This window comes from Eptatretus burgeri, chromosome 2 (assembly GCF_056783735.1).
Source record: "Eptatretus burgeri isolate ZD-2024b chromosome 2, Ebu_testis_v1, whole genome shotgun sequence".
Taxonomy (NCBI): domain Eukaryota; kingdom Metazoa; phylum Chordata; class Myxini; order Myxiniformes; family Myxinidae; genus Eptatretus; species Eptatretus burgeri.
Window position 1 is genome coordinate 8,204,666 of NC_140962.1, and position 18,462 is coordinate 8,223,127.

General features: G+C 44.1%; 1 protein-coding gene across 3 annotated transcripts in view; it reads right to left on the reverse strand.

The window, feature by feature from the left end:
• Positions 1-18,462, reverse strand: part of TRIM9 (tripartite motif containing 9) — a 100,475-nt gene that overhangs the window by 11,304 nt on the left and 70,709 nt on the right. For 2 of the 3 annotated variants that reach the window (XM_085862138.1, XM_085862130.1), the window contains exons 7-12: positions 17,579-17,701; positions 5,178-5,288; positions 3,388-3,541; positions 2,018-2,175; positions 1,531-1,669; positions 1,041-1,344 (exon numbers count right to left, since the gene is read on the reverse strand). In XM_085862138.1, coding sequence (XP_085718264.1) covers positions 1,041-1,344; positions 1,531-1,669; positions 2,018-2,175; positions 3,388-3,541; positions 5,178-5,288; positions 17,579-17,701 — 989 coding nt within the window. The remainder of the gene's footprint in view (positions 1-1,040; positions 1,345-1,530; positions 1,670-2,017; positions 2,176-3,387; positions 3,542-5,177; positions 5,289-17,578; positions 17,702-18,462) is intronic. The other variant, XM_085862145.1, reaches the window with a different exon arrangement.

An 18,462-nucleotide genomic window follows, 5' to 3' on the forward strand; every position in this document is an offset into this window, starting at 1 on the left:
CTGAATTCAATTGAATAATAATAAAATAAACCAATGTCACCCGCAGGGTGACCCGTATCTTGCCAAAAGGTGACCACGTGTGACCTCTTTAAGGTCACACTGAGGTGAACAGAGCTGCTATCCACCAGGAGCGTCTCCTTGAGGAATATCTGCCGACGAGAGATTCCGATGAGAATCGTTCTACAGAGTAACCATGAAAAATATACTTTTGCCTCATAACGTCACCAAATGACGTCATAATGTCTCAAGCTTGACATATCTAGAAATCACTCATCGAGGTGTTCAATTTGAGGTACTACATGCTATGGTTCCTAAAACTTGAAAATTTGACCTTGGAGTTAAATATGTTTGACCTTCGGCGCTAACCATGAAGGTCAAGGCCAATCGCCACCAAAAATTAATCAGCTGAGCGCCAGACCATGAACTATATTCCCATGAAGTTTGAAGACGATCCGATCAAAATTACTCCAAAAATAAGGGTTTCGTCAACTCCCCTGATTTGCGACAAAGTGACCTTGACCTTTGACCTTGACCTTGACCTTCAAAATTTTGTGCACGGAAAGGGACCTCTATAGGCCTCTGATAATGGAAGTTACAAAATTTTCCAATGATAACTGTGCTCTGCAGAATTTTTTATACGTGATTACAAACAAACAAACAAAAAAAAATAAAAATAAAAATAAAAATAAAACATACAAGCTGACTAACATATCTTGCAAAACTTCGTTTTGGCAAGATAAAAATGTGAAGGGTCAGTGTCAGGATCAGGTGTCCGATCAAAGCGGGATGTCTTGGTACCCGGTCATCACTGCCATCAGTTATAAAGTGGCAGTTCTAGTTGTGTCTCTTATTAATTACATAACACATCAGTATCCAAATGCCACACAAAACACAATACACCAAAGAAGTCCTGGCAAGGGTCTGCAACATGATGATCGAAGGAACTTAGCTGTTATGTTTGGCTTAAGAATCTACAGTATTGCATCAAAGCCAGTGGTGCAGCATTGTCCAAAACTTCACAATACAGCAGTTTGACTCACCTGCCTGTGTGCTGGTTATTGTGGATGAACCAACTACGGTTATTGTCAACATACATAGCCCAGCCATGCTCATCACGGCCCAACATGGCGTCTCGTGAAGCCTCTGCCCTGGCCACGCCAAATGCGGGGTCCGGCTGGCCTTCATAGCGGTCAATGGTGAGCTCCCAATAGTGGACACCTCGGGCAAGTGGAGTGCTGGCCAGTACCAAGCGGTCATCAAAGCTCATGCAGGTCGCTGTTGTGTCTCCATTGCTGAGGGCCACGTCTTGGTGTGTTGCTTTGGTGTCAAAGTTGAACCAAGCCACTGTTGGGATGTTTGAGGAGTCAGCCATTTGTTGCATACCTCCGGCAATATGTGGTACAGTGATCAAAAATTTTGGAATGATATGGGAAGAGATGAGATCATCAAGCAATATAAAAATGCCACTACGTTACAGCTGCTATTTGTCATTGTAGCAACACCCATCAATCTGATGGTGACCCAACTCACCATCAGAAGTCTGTAGCAACACAGTCTTGCTATAAGGGCCAGCCCCCACCTTATTGTAGGCCTTCACACGGGCTTTGTATGTGCTACTGAAATGGAGTCCATCCACAGTACATAGTGTCTCCTGGCCAGTGTATATCTCCTGTGCAAAAAGGAATGGGTTATACATGATTTTTCAATGGACATCAAAACTGGAGAGATCGGTGCTGTGCATGTCAGGTGGCAACCACCCAGTTCACTTCATAGCAAAAGCAGCATTACTCATCCCCGGTCATTACAGACTCTTTGGTCAATCATGATATTGTGAGTAAAGTGCAGAAGATAGTTATGTGGCTGTAACTGCAATATCACTTAAATTTCTTCACGGCCATGATCGAGTGCTCTTCTAGAGAGATGCTCGCACTCATTATAATTTTGATGGATCGCCAACAGACATGGAAGCCGCAAAATTATGAAGCCCTTGAGCCCGTCACCCAACCCGTGCACTTACCCGGAATTCTCCACCCGTACCATCATCAAGCTCAAGCAGATACCCTTCAACCGCAGCAGGAGCAAGTGGCTGAGGCCTCCATGCCAGGACAGCGACACTGCCCTGCAGTCGGCACTCCTCCAGTTGCAAGATGGGAGCCGCAGGAACTGGGGATAGAGCTATAACTTTTACTGAGCTGAGCTGTAGGCTTTCCCATTACATTCTGCTCAATGAACATCAGCACAACTTCCTCAAAACAACAAAAAAACAATTAATGACGTGCAATGATGAATATTTTGTAGAAAAGAATAGCTTTTGAAAAAGATGTAGAGAAGACAACACGGCTCTTCAACCTTTTAATAACGGTATAAACACCACGTCCTTGCATATTCTTCATTTCCCAATACCCATGCAAAACTAATCCTTCACCCTGTGGTTCAACTTTCAAAACAATTGTTCACAGCAGAATGATAGCGTGGACCAAAGAAACATGGGCACCATGGAGAGAATTTGCAGACTGATCAAATCAGTGCTCTTAAGGATAGCCTTGATCGATACTAATGGAAGAAAGTTCCTGTGCACCATGAAAAAAAAACATTACACAAACCATACTGACACGTACCCCAGCAATATAATGTTCAGCCAATATGTACCTTGACATGTTCTCCAGTTTACCTGTGAATATCCAGAATTTTCATGTGCATACTGTGCGTACTGCATGCACAAATTGCCATGCACATGTACTGAATCACATGACGGTGCTAAATGTGGTACTGAGCAAATTGCAATGCAGTACGACCCGGTGAACCATCCCAGCTGTGAAAAACATTTTTTTTTTTTAATTGACATCTAAACGTCATAAACGTGAAGCCATGCCTTTCCAAAAATGAATGACTGCGTGCTATTGGCATGCTTGAGACAGGAATGCCATAAAACGTTGTGGCCAGGTGTTTTGGCGTTCATCGGAACACCATACAGTCACCCTGGAGATGCTATCAAAAAACTGGCAACATTAGAGACTGTCCCCATTCTGGATGACCACGTGTGACGTCACGTCGGCAGGATGACAACATCCCGTTGGTGCACCTCATCAGGAATCAGTTCCAGACAGCTCTGGCCAGCAACCTGAACAAATTTCCAATTCCTGCCCTGACTTCATGCGTCGGAGTGGCAACCTGACCAGGATTGTAGCCTCGTCAGTGCTTCGGCAGCACTGATGCTCTACATAGGGCCTGGTTGGTGTTGTTGGTGGTGATGATGATGATGATGGTGGTGATGATGATGATGATGATGATGGTGATGTTTTGTCGAGCCTTTCTCCACCAGAGGGCTTTCTATGTTTTATATAAACTCAGAAGTCAGATCAAGCAGGATCGTAGCATAATGCTCACCTTGCCGCTGTGTGAAATCCAGCTGGTGAATAGACTGTAAAAGTGGCTCACTGTCCAACACCAAGTCCAGAGCTGCTGTGACTCGTGCCTCAAATCCCAAAGCAGTCCACTGCTCCGTATGTTGCTGCAGACGACGTGTCAGTGCTTCCGCTACCTGCGACCAAATAAGCGCTCACTCAATGACAATAATGGAAGTACAGTAACATTAAATGCTGTAACCTTTTCTTTATGATTCCTCCTTAATAAGAATGATTAACATCATACTGGTCCACCAAGAAATACAGCTCACCATGAACCCTTTTTCAAAAATCTCATTCAATTTGATGACATCTTATCAGATTCCTCCAAGATCTTGTGAAAAATTACAGGTGATTTTTGAATCGGTGGTTTGTTGTATGATCTGTTTTTAGTCTTGGCTCGAAGGGGATGCGAGACTATTGCAATGCCCAAGTGTGTGTGTGTGTGTGTGTGTGTGTGTGTGTGTGTGTGTGTGTGTGTGTGTGTGTGTGTGTGTGTGTGTGTGTGTGTGTGTGTGTGTGTGTGTGTGTGTGTGTGTGTGTGTGTGTGTGTTGCGCATCTGTATTTTTTTGCTTTTAAAATGTTTTTCTCTGCACCCGCTTATCTGATCGATTGAAAACTTTAAACATAGGAGGGACTCCCCATAGAAAATATTTTATTAATAACTCTGACGTCATAGGTCATCTGGTATGACAGACATTGGAGTAAAGGAAAAAAATTGACATTTTTTTCTCTGAAACCACTCAACGAAAAAAATTGAAACTTGGCATATGTCATAAGCTCTGCATGGGGTATATAGGGTGATAAGGATGACATCATTGGTGAAGTGGTATTCAGGCCAGAATTTGTTAAACCAAAATCCTTATCCGAAAAATCTGAAACTTCATACATCTGATCTACGACCCGATGTGGGTGAAGAATTAAATTTATGTCATGGGTCATGTGGTCTGGCAGCCATGTTTGATTGAAAATAAAAATGTTTTAAAAAAAATCTTCTTCAACAAAACCACTTAACAGATCGATTCGAAACTTCATACATGAGATATGGGCAAAATAAAATATACGATGTAAAAACCCAGCCAGAAGGCCAAGGGAAGCGGTGTCTTGGGGGCACGTCTGCTCTGTAAGGCTGGCAGTTCGAATTTCCATTCCAGTTTTTGATATATTTGGTTTGACATTCCCTTCCAGTTCTTACGCATAATTTAAAATAAATATATAAATTTGTGCTCAGTTCCTTTTTATTTATACATGTGGGTTTTGACTTCTGATTTACACTAGATATTCAGTCAGAGTACAAAATATATTTGGCCAACACCCCCCACTATCGCCCCCCCCCGCCCCCAGCACCATCCACTGCATTTGCCTCCACCATTCCCCCATCACCCCAAAATCCACCATTACCCACACTAACCCACACCAACCATAGCTGCCCTTCCCTCACTCCCAGAGAAAGCAGGCATGGTCAAAGATGTCTGGGCATGCCTCTGCAGTTCGCATGCCTCACCACACTAGTCATAATAATTAATCAATAAAGCTATGTATAATGGCAATGTGTGTGACATAAGAGGGTGCATGGATGGTACGGGTACATGAGCCATAATAGCAGTGGCCCATAAGAGTCAGGTGTTCAGTTAACGATGGCATTTTTGTTCAGAATGAGTGTGTGAGGCAAGACTATGCTCTTTACGAGTGCTATTCCAGTTAATACGTGTAATCTGAACAACAATGATGGACATATTACGGGATTCATCAAGACACAGCACAAGGCTTACCAGCAGGAAGCCAGGCGGGTCGTTCTCCTTCATCACTTCGAGGCAATACTGCATGAGGCCAGTGGTTTGCCTCAACTTCAGATTGCAATGACTCATCTGGTCACGTGCTACCTGTTGCACAGTAACACGAGGTCAAAATCAAGTTAGGACCGTTTTTCACAGAAAATTGGTGTGCTCATGACAAGTCGTGAATGCTACTGACTGTTAAACAGTTCTGGATAGGTCGCCACTCCATTGCAAGGTACTACTTAGGTAAAGGGATTTAGAATTTGCCTCGAGGACTTGCACACAATCTCATACTTCTGAAAAGGACACGACATGAAACACCACGTAAAGCCATGTACACATGAAGGACAGCAACTACTTCTTTTGCATATTCAGATGCGTAGGGCTGCTGATGCAGTTTTCCCGTTGCTCGGGGCCACCATCCTGGACGGGTCGCCGCTCCGGCGCAGGATACTCGAATGACTCATTCTTCCCAGTAAGCTAGTTTTGCCGACCTCGGAAGGATGACAGGCTGAGCAAACCCACCTGGTGTTATTTAACAGCATAACACGGGGTCAAACACAAGGCCCTAATATCTTAAGCCAACCAACTTAACCGTAACACTAACACCACCCTTCATGCACACATTAAGGACACATAAAAAATGGCAGAATTTCTTATCTCCCTTTACATTACCTTTTCACTCCTTTCCCTTTTTCTCCTTGTCCTCCATACCTTCCCTGATGACCACTTGCTTTTCCCCTCGAACTTGCATTTATGGTGTCCTCCAGCTTTAAGGGTTGGGGCAAAGGGCCTTTTTTCACATAAACTTTGAATCAACTGTTTTGTCATGCTGATAAAGATGAGAAGGGGTGGGGGGGGGGGGGACTTTGGCTTTGTCCAAGCTTGGTTCACTGAAGGAAAAGTTTTGGGATAACCTGTTTAGTATTCCCATCTGAGTACTTCACTATTCTGAAATCTCAACTTCAAATCCTACATACTGTCTTGATTTTATTAGTCCCCGTTAGACTTAATCTGAAATGGGGGCTTATGGATGTGGTCTCGATTTCCGTGTCCGTGCGTGCATCCGCAACCATATCTCGGACATATATGGACCAATTTTATTTGTACCTGTCACAAAGACAACACATGATGGTGCACAGATGCACATCATTCTGTTTTTTACGATGCGATCAAAGATGGCCGACTGGCGGGCATCTTAGTTTCAAAAACCCGATGTTGAACACGTCATCAACCATTTCTCGGACATGCATTTACCGATTTTACTCTAATTTTTCATTCCTGTACCGTGACGCATCTTTCATGTATTTTAAAATTCTGATTACTCTTTTCAATTTCAGCCCAACCACCTAAAAGTACAGCTTGCAAAAACTGATCAGACACCACTTTCAACTGAATGATAATTTCAGATTGTCCACAGTTATGGAATTTATTTTATACATCGTTATTAAATGTTATACTGTTTGTGTAATTCATTCTGTCTCCTCCAAAATATATGAACATTGAATCCATTCTGTGCGAAATTTGCATTCCCAATCGAAAACGTCATCATATGTGTCACGTGACCAACTATCTTACGCAATGCAGTACAACTATGTGACCCACATCATTAATATTTATGACCGAATAACCTAAAACGATATACAGTGCCTATAGAAAGTCTACACCCCCTTTCCAAAAATCACAATATTCCGCTTCTATCCTGACAAGTGCCCCTGACAAATAACCCAATCGTACGCAATCTTCCATGTCACATGAGCACTCAGGTCAGTTGTACATACACATAAATTTTGTAAATATGGGCTAGCCCTATCTATCTATAATTCCAGCAATCTCTGTGTGTCTGTCTGTCTGTCTGTCTGTCTGCGACCGCCGTTTCTCGATGACCGCCGGTCCGATCTCATTGAAACTTGCCAGGAATATTTCTGGGGACCCGCGGATGTGCCTTTTCAAGGTTTGATATTAATCGGATAAGCAGTTCCCAAGTTACGGCCATTTATCTGTCGACCAATGACATGACACGGTGCTATGACGTCACCAATGACGTCACAATTAATGTTTATTTATGTATTTATTATTATTTTTTTATTATATTATTATTGACATTTATTATTTTATTATTTATTATTGACAGTCCGATCTGATTGAAACTTGCCAGGAATATTGCTGGGGACCCGTGGATGTGCCTTTTCGAGGTTTGATATTAATTGGACGAGCGGTTTCCAAATTACGGCCATTTATCTGTCGACCAATATCTGCGAGAGAGGGGGGACGGGAGAGGGGGGATGAGAGTGGGGGCGAGAGAGGAGGGGAGAGAGGAAGGGCGAGACTAGGGGGGAGAGAGGGGGAGAGAGAGAGGGAGTGGGAGTGGAGACGAGAGAGAGCGAGAGAGGGGGACAGGAGAGGGGTGTGAGAGGGGGTGTGAGAGGGGGTGTGAGAGGGGTGTGAGAGGGGGTGTGAGAGGGGGTGTGAGAGGGGTGTGAGAGGGGGTGTGAGAGGGGTGTGAGAGGGGGTGTGAGAGGGGGTGTGAGAGGGGGTGTGAGAGGGGTGTGAGAGGGGTGTGAGAGGGGAGTGTGAGAGAGGGGTGGGAGTGGGGGCGAGAGAGAGGGGCGAGGGAGAAGGGCGAGAGAGATGGGCGAGAGAGGAGGGGGAGAGAGAGGAGAGGGGAGAGAGGAGGGGGAGAGAGAGGAGGGGGAGAGAGGAGGGGGGAGAGAGGAGGGGGAGAGAGGAGGGGCGAGAGAGATGGGCGAGAGAGGAGGGGGAGAGAGGAGGGGAGAGAGAGAAGGGGGAGAGAGGAGGGGGAGAGAGGAGGGGGAGAGAGGAGGGGGAGAGAGGAGGGGGAGAGAGGAGGGGAGAGAGGAGGGGCGAGAGAGGAGGGGCGAGAGAGGGGGTGAGAGAGGGGGTGAGAGAGGGGGAAGAAAGAGGGGAGAGAGAGAGGAGGAATAGAGGAGGGGTGAGACTAGGGGTGAGAGGGGTGAGACTAGGGGTGAGAGAGGGGAGAGGGAGGAGAGAGGGGGAGAGAGAGGGGGGAAGAGAGGAGGGCACGAGAGGGGAGGGAGAGAGGGGAGAAAGAGGGGGTGAGAGAGAGGGGGTGTCACAATTCAAGAGACGGGGAGAGAGGAGGGGGCGAGAGAGGGGGTGAGAGTGGGGGTGAGAGAGAGGGGCGAGAGAGGAGGGGGAGAGAGAGGAGGGGCGAGACGAGGGGGGAGCGAGGTGGGCGAGAGAGAGGGGGCGTCACAATTCTTATTCATTTGATACGACGTCACAATTGACGCTGGAGACCTGAATATGTTTCCCAGGTGTTTCCCAAGTTATGGCCATTTATGATACGGTTGGTCCGATCTAATTGAAATAATGCCCCAATCCAGTCATCGTTGACGCACCTTCGGGCCCATACTAGTAACTCCAAACAGCAAAATTACTAAAACCACAGGGGCTATGACATTTCACGTCTTTTCTCATGATTATTCTTATTCTTATTCTTATTATTGTTATTGTTACCTCTGCCACCGAAGGTGGATGGAGGCTATGTTTTTACCCCGTCTGTTTGTCTGTCTGTTTTTTTTGTCTGTTCGTTTGTCTGCTTGATTGTGAACAGGATATCTCAAAAAGTTGTGGACAGGGATTCGGCCGAAATTTGGTGGAGAGCTTAGATATATGACACAGACAGAATGATAAGATATTGGTGAAGATCCGAATCCGAATCTGGATCTGGATCCGAGAATTTTTAAAGTGATTTTTCACCAGCGAGAGGTATGGGCAGAAATGACAAAGCAGGATTTCTGAAAAAGTTGTGGACAGATTTGGAATACACTTGGTGGGCAGGTTGGGGATGGAACAAGGAAGAATCGATTCGATTTTGGTGAAGATCTGAATTCGGATCCGGATCTGAGAAATTTTTAAGTGATTCTTCACCATTGAGTGAAGATGCGAACACGATATACAGTGCCTATAGAAAGCCTACAACCCCTTTCAAAACTTTCACCTTTTGTTGCCTTTTAACCTGGAATTAAATTACATTAAATCAGACATTTTCCACCTTTACTTACACATCAACAACCGACAACTTCCAACTGAAAAACAAGTTCTACAAATTTCAGAAAATTAATTAAAATTACAAAACTAGAATATCTTGGTTGGATAAGTGTCCAGCCCCCTGAGTTACTACTTGGTGGAAGCACCTTTGACATCAATTATAGTTGTGAATCCGTTGGGATAGGTCTCTACCAACTTTGCACACCTTGATTTGGCAGTATTTGCCCATTCTTCTGTACAAAACTGTTCAAGCTCAGTCAACTTGCAATGTGTTGATGCCACAGATCATGCCACAAGTCATGCCACAGATTTTCGATTGGATGTAGGTCAGGGCTCTGACTGAGCCACTCAAGGATATTTATCTTTTTGTTCCTTAGCCACTTCAATGTAGCTTTGCATGTGTGTTTGTCACGATGAAAGGTGAACTTCCGTCCCAATTTCAGCTTTCTTGCAGAGGGCAGCAGGTTTTCCTCTCGGATTTTTCTCTATTTTTCTCCATCCATTTTCCCTTCTATCCTGACAAGTGCCCCAATCTCTGCTGATGAGAAACATCCCCATAACATGATGCTGTGCTGTGTTGGGTTTGCGCCAAAAGCAACGTTTTGCGTTTCGGCCAAAAAGTTCCATCCTGCTTTTGTCAGAACACAAAACATTTTGCCATTTCGCTTCAGAATCACCGGATTGGTATTTTTGCATTCCTCAAACGGGATTCAAGGTGGGCTTTTTTGAGTAATGGCTTCCTTCTTACCACCCTACCATTCAGGCCAGACTTATGGAGTGCTTGGGATATTGTTGTCACATGCACACAGTGACCAGTCTTTGCCATAAAGACATGTCGCTCTTTTCAAAGTTGCCATTTTCCTCTTGGTGGCCTCTCTGATCAGTGTCCTCCTTGCTTGGTCATCCAGTTTGGAGGTAAGGCCTGTTCTAGGCAGGGTCTTGGTGGTACCATATGCCTTCCACTTCTTAATGATCGTCTTGACTGTGCTCCAAGAGATATTTAAGGCTGTTGAAATATTTTTATACCCATCCCCTGATCTGTGCCTTTCCACAACTTTATCTTGCCTTTCCACAATGTCTTTTGAAAGCTCCGTTGGTGCTCATGGTTGAGTCTTTGCTGTGAAATGCATTACCCAGAATTTCACTACCCAACAATTTAACACAGGTGGAGGCCAATTAACTCGGTGTGTGATTTTTAAGGTGATTGGTTATACCTGAGCTAATTTACAATTGCTCTCATAAAGGGGTGAACACTTATCCAACCAAGATATTCTAGTTTTGTATTTAAAATAATTTTCTGAAAGTTGTGGCATTTGTTTTTCACTTGGAAGTTGTGGTTATGACATGCAAATAAAGGTGGAAAAAAAAAGTCTGATTTGATGCAATTTATTTCCGGGTTATAAGGCAACAAAAGGTGAAAATTTTGAAAAGGGGTGTAGACTTTCTCTAGGCACTGTATAGCACGATATCTTAAAAAAAGTTAGCGACGGATTCGGACAAAACTTGGTGGATGAGATGGTTTGGTAACAAGAACAAGCCAATTAAATTTTAGTTCAGGTCCAAATCCAGATCCGGCCTATCAGTGGGATACAAAATGTAAACTGATCAGCCTGGCGGAGGTGTACACTTCATCGAATGGCTGTCCTAGTTTTTACATGACATAAGGCTCGTAATGGAGCTGCCACACACACACACACATGCACATGCAGATGAGCATTCGCAACACAACACAGGACTGTTAGACGAGATAAACACAGTCAATGAGCTTGGGGTAAATGCCGCCACTTCCCGGGAAACTCTTGAGTACCAGCGACATTGCAACAAATGGCCTTTCGCAACACATTCAGCGAGGCATTTCCTAAGGAGGAAATACGCTGATGTACTTTTAATTAGAGTGTAATTACACTGATGTCCTGTATGTAATGTAGGTATAAGCACCACCATGAGCTTGAGGTAGCAATTTAAAAGTACATATATGACTATTGTATGTTGCTTGTTTTGGGTAATAGTCCATAGTAAGGCTCCAATATGGGGGCTGGCAGGATGGCCTAGAGGTAAGCACACCTGCCTCTAAGCTGTCTATCCTGGGCTCGAAAAAACTGGCATCTCAGTGTTTCCCAGGCAGGGAGATTGGTTCGTGTATGTGCGCCATCTCTCGGATGGATGTTGAACTGGGTTTGCCATCTGCTGGCATTCGTTGGTGGACGTTAAAGATTCCACGGCGTCCTTTGTGAAGAGTGGGCAAGTTATTTCTGGCACCCTGAACAAAGAATAAATTCCTGCCCTAAATACTGCTGGCAAGGCAATGGCAAACCATCCAGTATAACATTTGCCAAGAAACTGCTTCAGCAGCACTGACATTCTATAACAGATTATGGTATATTAGAATCAAAATCAGAATGCTACGTAGAATTCTATTCCTCCAAAACTTTCTCCTCTTCCCCAATGGTGGGGGGGGGGGGCGTATGCTGCCAATGGCCAGTAGCACATAAGGGTAGGGATACAAATTTTGGAAAGGTTCAATTATTAGTTGTAGCTGGCATACAAGATATAGGTAGCTATTTAAAGTCTGATGTGTAGCCCAAAGCTGACGTTTTACTTCCCTATTGATGAAAATACATGGAGGGGATTAGACTTGCGTTACATGTGACCACAGGGACATCATAAGAAAGGATAAAGTGGATAGATCAGAGCACTAAAAGGAAAGTCATAACAGCTCAGTAAAGGCCACTCTTGTATGGTCAAGTCCGTTAAAACGAAAAAGGTAATATGGGTACTTTTAATACCTTTTCTAATTCTACCTTTATTGGATCCAGAGTGCAACGTCTGTCAATTTTGATGTCACTCTGCTATGTCACTGTTGCCTGAGACACACAACACACACAAGAAAGTGCCCAATGATATACTGTAATAGTAAAAACGATAAATTATTCTTTCTTGTGGCCACAAACTCGCTGTTCTCCCCATACATGACAAGCGAGCATCTGCCCCCATTTTGTCTTCTTCATTTGTATGCAGCACAAGGCTGTGGGGTAGCATCCTCGGCTGAGGGTGAGGCTGTGCCCGACGTAGTGCCCTCTGCTGATATTGGGCGGGAATTTGGAATTAGTTCATGAAGCACCTGGTCACGTTACTCGAGTGATGAAGGAATGGGAAGGAATACTTAAGGGAAGATTATATTTCCAAGTCATATTCCGCAACTCCGGACAAACACACTAAATTAACCCAGCATGCTATACATCGCTCTCAAAGAAAGATCTATCACAGTGCATGTAAATGTGCAAATGAAACAAGCCATGGCGTTGATCAAAGACAAGGCAAGGGAAATAATTTTAAAAAGTTACTCAATGGGCCTCGATGAAACGCGCAAATAAAGCACCAGAGTGCGAATCAGTCACATAGGGATGAGGAAAAGTTCGGTGGATATATCAAAATATGGTCTGAATGAAAGAAAACAATGTCTCCATCCAAGTTTAACATTTCAAAAATGTAGATTTGATTTCCCCAAACATGAAAAAGGAAACTATGTGTGTTTGATAGTGCGTTTTAATTCCCCATCAATTGCACCTTGCGTATGACTGTTATTCCCTTTAAGTCGATGTCGGTAATTCCCACAGCTCCATCACAGCATTCAAGTCACACATCCTCATAATCAAAGAATGATGATAGTAACGAAGCTGGATGGTAAAAGCTTCTACATTTACCCAGATCAAGCTCCATCTATTGTACCAGTGCACTGTGATCCCAACTACAGTGGCTTCACAGGAACTCTACATGCTGTAAGTGGTTGCTGTGAATGCGGCGATGCATCATGCCTGGTTGCTGGTTTAACGAGTTGGTGTTTGGCTTAAGATCCTTGGATCTCAAGTTGAAGCCCCTGTCGGGCTGTTGAATTACATTAGGAAGGGTTGACTCAGCCTGTCATCCTTCTGAGGTTGGCAAAATGAGTAGTCAGTGGACTGGTAACAAGGGTATTGCATCAGCGGCACAGCTGCATCCCCAGCCAATGATGCAACTCACAGTTTTGTGCTGCACACGAAGGAGGGAGGAGGAGGAGAAGATACATCGATTTCTCAATAGATGACTCGAGCAGCACTCGGTAGAGTGCATACCTCCACCAGGCTGAACTGTTTACGTATTGTATCCCACTGATAGGCCAGATCTGGATCTGGATCCTGACCTGAACCAAAATCAAATCGGCTTGTTCTTGTCACCTACCCAACTCATCCACCGAGTTTTATCAGAACTTTTTGAGATTATCGTGCTATACAGAGCTGTATATCATTTTTGATATGCTTGGTGTTGGCTTAATGGTTCGGGTGGTGGGCTTGGGATCCTTGGAGCTGGAGTTCAAATCCCACTCGGCTGTTGAATTAATACCAGGTGGGGTTGACTCTGCCTGTCATCATTCCGAGGTCGGCAAAATGAGTGTCAGCTTGCTGGTATCCTGTGTCAGAGTGGCGACCCGTCCAGGATTGTGCCCAAATGCTTAGGCAGCACCAATGCTCTGCACAGAGTATGGTCCCAGTGGATGGATATCATTTTTGGCCCAATCTCACAATTGTGAAGAATCACTTTTAAAATTCTCGTAACCCGATCCGGATCTGGATCATCATCAAAATCGAATCAATTAATCCTTGTTACACACCTAACTTGCCCACCAAGTTTCGTCTGAATCCGTTCATAACCTTGTGAGATATCTGCCATTACCCCCCCCACCCCACCCCCACAAACAATGGGCAGACTACTCACCCTCCGGCAGCTACCCACAATTCCCGCATGACTCCTACTTATGTGCAGCGTGTCCTGAGTCTCAATCATACTTATCATCCCACTGCCTGGCCGGTGTTTTGCCTCTCGCTTCGCTCATTGATCAAACATGGCTCCCAAGTGCAAGACCAGTGCAGGAGATGTGACAACTGCCAAGAGGAAGAAGAAAGTGATGAGTCTGAGCAACAAAGTGGGTTTGCTGGGCAGGCTGTCAAGAGGACAGAGTGTGGCTTCTGTGGGCAGACTATGGAATTAAAAAAAAAAATCAACAGTTCGCTAAACATGGAAGAACAAGAAGGTGATCGCAGAAAGTGTTGTGGCGAGCACTGTATCGAGCACCAAAGTGGTCACCCACGTACAGGACTTCCACATTGAAAGGATGGAGAAGGCTCTCAGTATATGGATTGAGGACAATGCGCAAAATAACATGCCTTTAAATGGATCTCTCATTTGCACAAAGGTGATACGTATCTTTGCACATCTGGCTGATGCGGGTGGCGCTATCATGAGTGAGGTGGGTAGGAGTGGCTCCAGTGCATTCCAAGCGAGCAGGGGATGGTTTGACCACTTCAAGAAGTGCTACGGTCTCCGAAACATCAAACTGACAGGCGAGCGTGCCTCTGTGGACCAGGAGGCGGCCGAAACATTCCCTGCTGAACTTGCTTAGCTGTCAGAGCAGGTGTTCAATGCTGACGAAACCAGCCTGTTTTGGAAAAAGATGCCACTGCAAACTTTTATCTTGAAGCACGAGGGGACAGCATCGGGATTCAAGGCCGCAAAGGACTGGGTATCTCTTTTCCTCTGCGCAAACGCAAAAGGGGACTCTGTATGACAAAGCCCATGATGCTGGACCATTCCCTGAACCCGCGTGTTCTCAAGGGCAAGAACAAGCACTTGCTACCCATGTTGTGGAGGGCCAACAGGAAGGTGTGGGTGATGGCAGCAATTTACATGGACTGGTTCCATAACAGTTTCATCCCTCAGGTGAAGAGGTACATGCCAGAACCAAACCTTGTGTTCAAGATTCTCTTGCTTGCCGACAATGTTCCTGGCCATGCCAGGAACCTGAAGATGGCTCACCTGAACATCGAGATGATCTTACTGCTACCCAACACCACCTCCCTGATCCAGCTGCTTGACCAAGGTGTTACCTCAACTTGCCAAACCTATTATGCCGACTGCAACTTTCACCGCATTTTGGATGTGATGGACTCCAACCCAGAGCTCACTGTCGGTCAGTATTGGAAGTAGTTTAACACAGCCCATTGCATCGGCGCAATCAAAGAGTCACTGGACGAGGTGAGAGCCTCCACCATCAATGCTTGCTGGCACAACCTGTAGCCACAGGCAGTGAAGAACTTCAGAGGCTTTCCAGACAACACGGAGGAGAGGCATGGAATTGTCAGGTTGGCACAGCAAGTGGAAGGCTTTTATGACATTGAGCCTGAGGAGATGGATGCTCTTATTGCCTCGCATGCTGAGGAGTTCACCGAGGAGGAATTGGAAGCCATTACCGATGTTTCCGAGGAGGAGGAGGAGGAGGAGGAGGAGGAGGAGGAGGAGGAGGAGGAGGAGGAGGAGGAGGAGGAAGCGGTGTCAAGGTCTAACCTCACGGTCAAGTTCATGGGTGAGATGCTGCACAACATGCGGTCACTGACCGAGAGGCTGTAAAATGCTGATCCGGTCACGGAGCATTACCTCAAGTTCAAGAGGGGGTTTGATGATGTGATGCTCCCATACAAGGAGGTACTTCAAAACCTGTGGAAATCTTCCAGGCAGCTCTCAATCATGGATTTTTTTTTCTGCCCTAATCCATACACCCCAGGAGCATCAGCACCCTCGCCTGCCTCTGATGTCTCTCCTGCATCCCCTTCGGTGAGCGACTCATCAGCACCCTCACCTGCGTGATCTTCAGTCAACACCACTGAGTTCACTGGATTCCAAATCATCATCATCTTCATCATTTGAAAAGTTTCACGTGTTTGTGGAAATAAAAATTTGAAACGGTACTTGGTGTTGTTTTTTTGACCATTACGGTACGGTTGATTAATCACTTTTAATAAACTGTGAATCACATTCTTTCAATAAACATTGGAAACGGTACTTGGTGTTGTCCTTTTTTTTATTTGTAAGCATTTTTTACGAAAAGATAATCATGTGCATTCGGAGTAGAAAAGATTTTAAACTTTTAAAAGTTTTCCTATGAAGTAGGAACCGCTGGGAACCTATCCCGCTTTTTCCATTGGAACAATGCCCTGCTATTCACGATTCACCACCATTCGTGGGATTTTGCAAACGTATCCCTCGCGAATAGCGGGGTCCGACAGTATTGCATTGCAGTCATCAGAAGGAACCTGGATAATCAAAGAGCAAAGATGGAGTCATCAGGAGGAACCTGTATAAGATTCGGGCTTCAGCTGCTGCTCCTCCACCCTCAAACCCATCCAGGTTCAGCCAAGTGAGCCTTACAAAAGACATTTGTAAGAATGTACTTCTCCATAGACAGATAGATAAAGGAAGAGAGAAATTAAGAGTAAAAGAGAAATAAAATAGAGGAAAATGAACAAAAACAAAAGAAATGCAAAAATTGGAAAGAATAAAGAGAAATGTGAACAAGAGCACAAGTGAGCACAATATACGCCCGAAAAAGTCTCTATGACACACACGTGTGCGCACACACAATTATATATTCAAACACGTCAATTTATGAAGAACAAGAAGGTATATACAGAATTGTGCTACTACATGGAAAACAGCATCCTGGTTGCCATGGCAACCACTTTAGATGACGAACGTATGTCGCGACACACAATGTCTCTACAGTCTGTACCTATGTACCAAATATGAAACGTGAAAGTTGAAAACTTTGGGAGTTAGAGTGCGGACAGGAACGGACGGACAGACAGACAGACGGATGGACGGATGACCGGTATCACATAATACGTATATATATATATATATATATATATATATATATATATATATATATATATATATATATATATATATATATATATATATATATATATATATATATATATATATATATATATATATATATATATATATATATATATATATATATATATATATATCGGGCGTATAAAAAGTAGAAAAAAGTGTGAAAGAATGAAGGGAGATGTGAACGAGAAAGGAACAAAGATCAAATATGTCAGGAAGAACCCGCATAGATAGATAGATTTCAGCAGTTACTCCCCAAGGCTCAAACGCAGCAACATGTACAAACTACCGTTCGTCAGCAGGGAGGTGTAGTGCATGCGGCATCAGTATATGGTACAAACATCATCAAATGAAAAATCAAATAAACCATGATATTGTTTAGCATTCGACTCCAACTGAGTCATACCAAAGACTTTAAGACAGTGCGCGTTGCTTCTTTGCCTGATGCTCAGCATTTAAAAAAGATAGAGCATAGACAATCAACAATAGGTTGGCAGTAATAGTGCAGGTTGTGATGGACCTAATGCACCCTCCTCCTGCATCAAAATTCCTTTTCAGATTATTATTATTATTATTATTATTATTATTATTATTATTATTATTATTAGACATAATATTGGAAGAATGACCTTGAGTTTATGATCACATTCCAAGCCAAGCTTGGACAGCAGCTGGGCTTTGCGACGCTGGAGTTCCTCTGTGAGTGCATCGCACTGCGCCACAACACACGCCTCCATCTCCAAGGAACTCTCCTGGACACATGAAATGCAATGTCATGATAAGCAGCATGCCTTCTCAAGATCACAATTATCATCATACCTTATATGATTATCATGTTAATTAGCTACACTAGAATCATCATCTTCTGTATCGTCAGCACAACAATAACAACCACAACAACAATATCATCATCAGGGTTGTGGGTGAGCTAAATTAACTGAGCTCCAGTGATTGGAGGTTCAATTCCCAAATCCATGATGAAGGCAAGGAAAAAACACTCATTTGTTTGTTCGTTCACATGCAGCACATGGCTGCTGTGGCTTTGTCGCTGATGCAGTGCCCCCTGTAGGTTAGAGCAAGAATTTGGAATTTGTCCAGGGTGATGGCAATAGCAAGGACACAGTGGTATCGACAACGTTTACCAACTAATGCCAGCAGACAGGACACCCAGTTTAAAGTACATCTGATGATGAATCACCCTGCCTGCAAAGTATAGTCTGAAAGTTTCCTATAAGAAAGGGGAGAAGATGGTCTGAACTTATACACAAAGCAGACGTACCTGACACAAGTGAACGTGTGTGATTTTACACACGAGCTGCAAGAAAATGATCATCGTGGTGAATTATTTCCGGTTGGAAACTCATACTGGCAACAACTTCATCATTCGGCATGACTTGTCTGGGACCAACACATAGATATATATATATATATATATATATATATATATATATATATATATATATATATATATATATATATATATATATATTTTTTTTTTTTTGGAAAGTGAGAG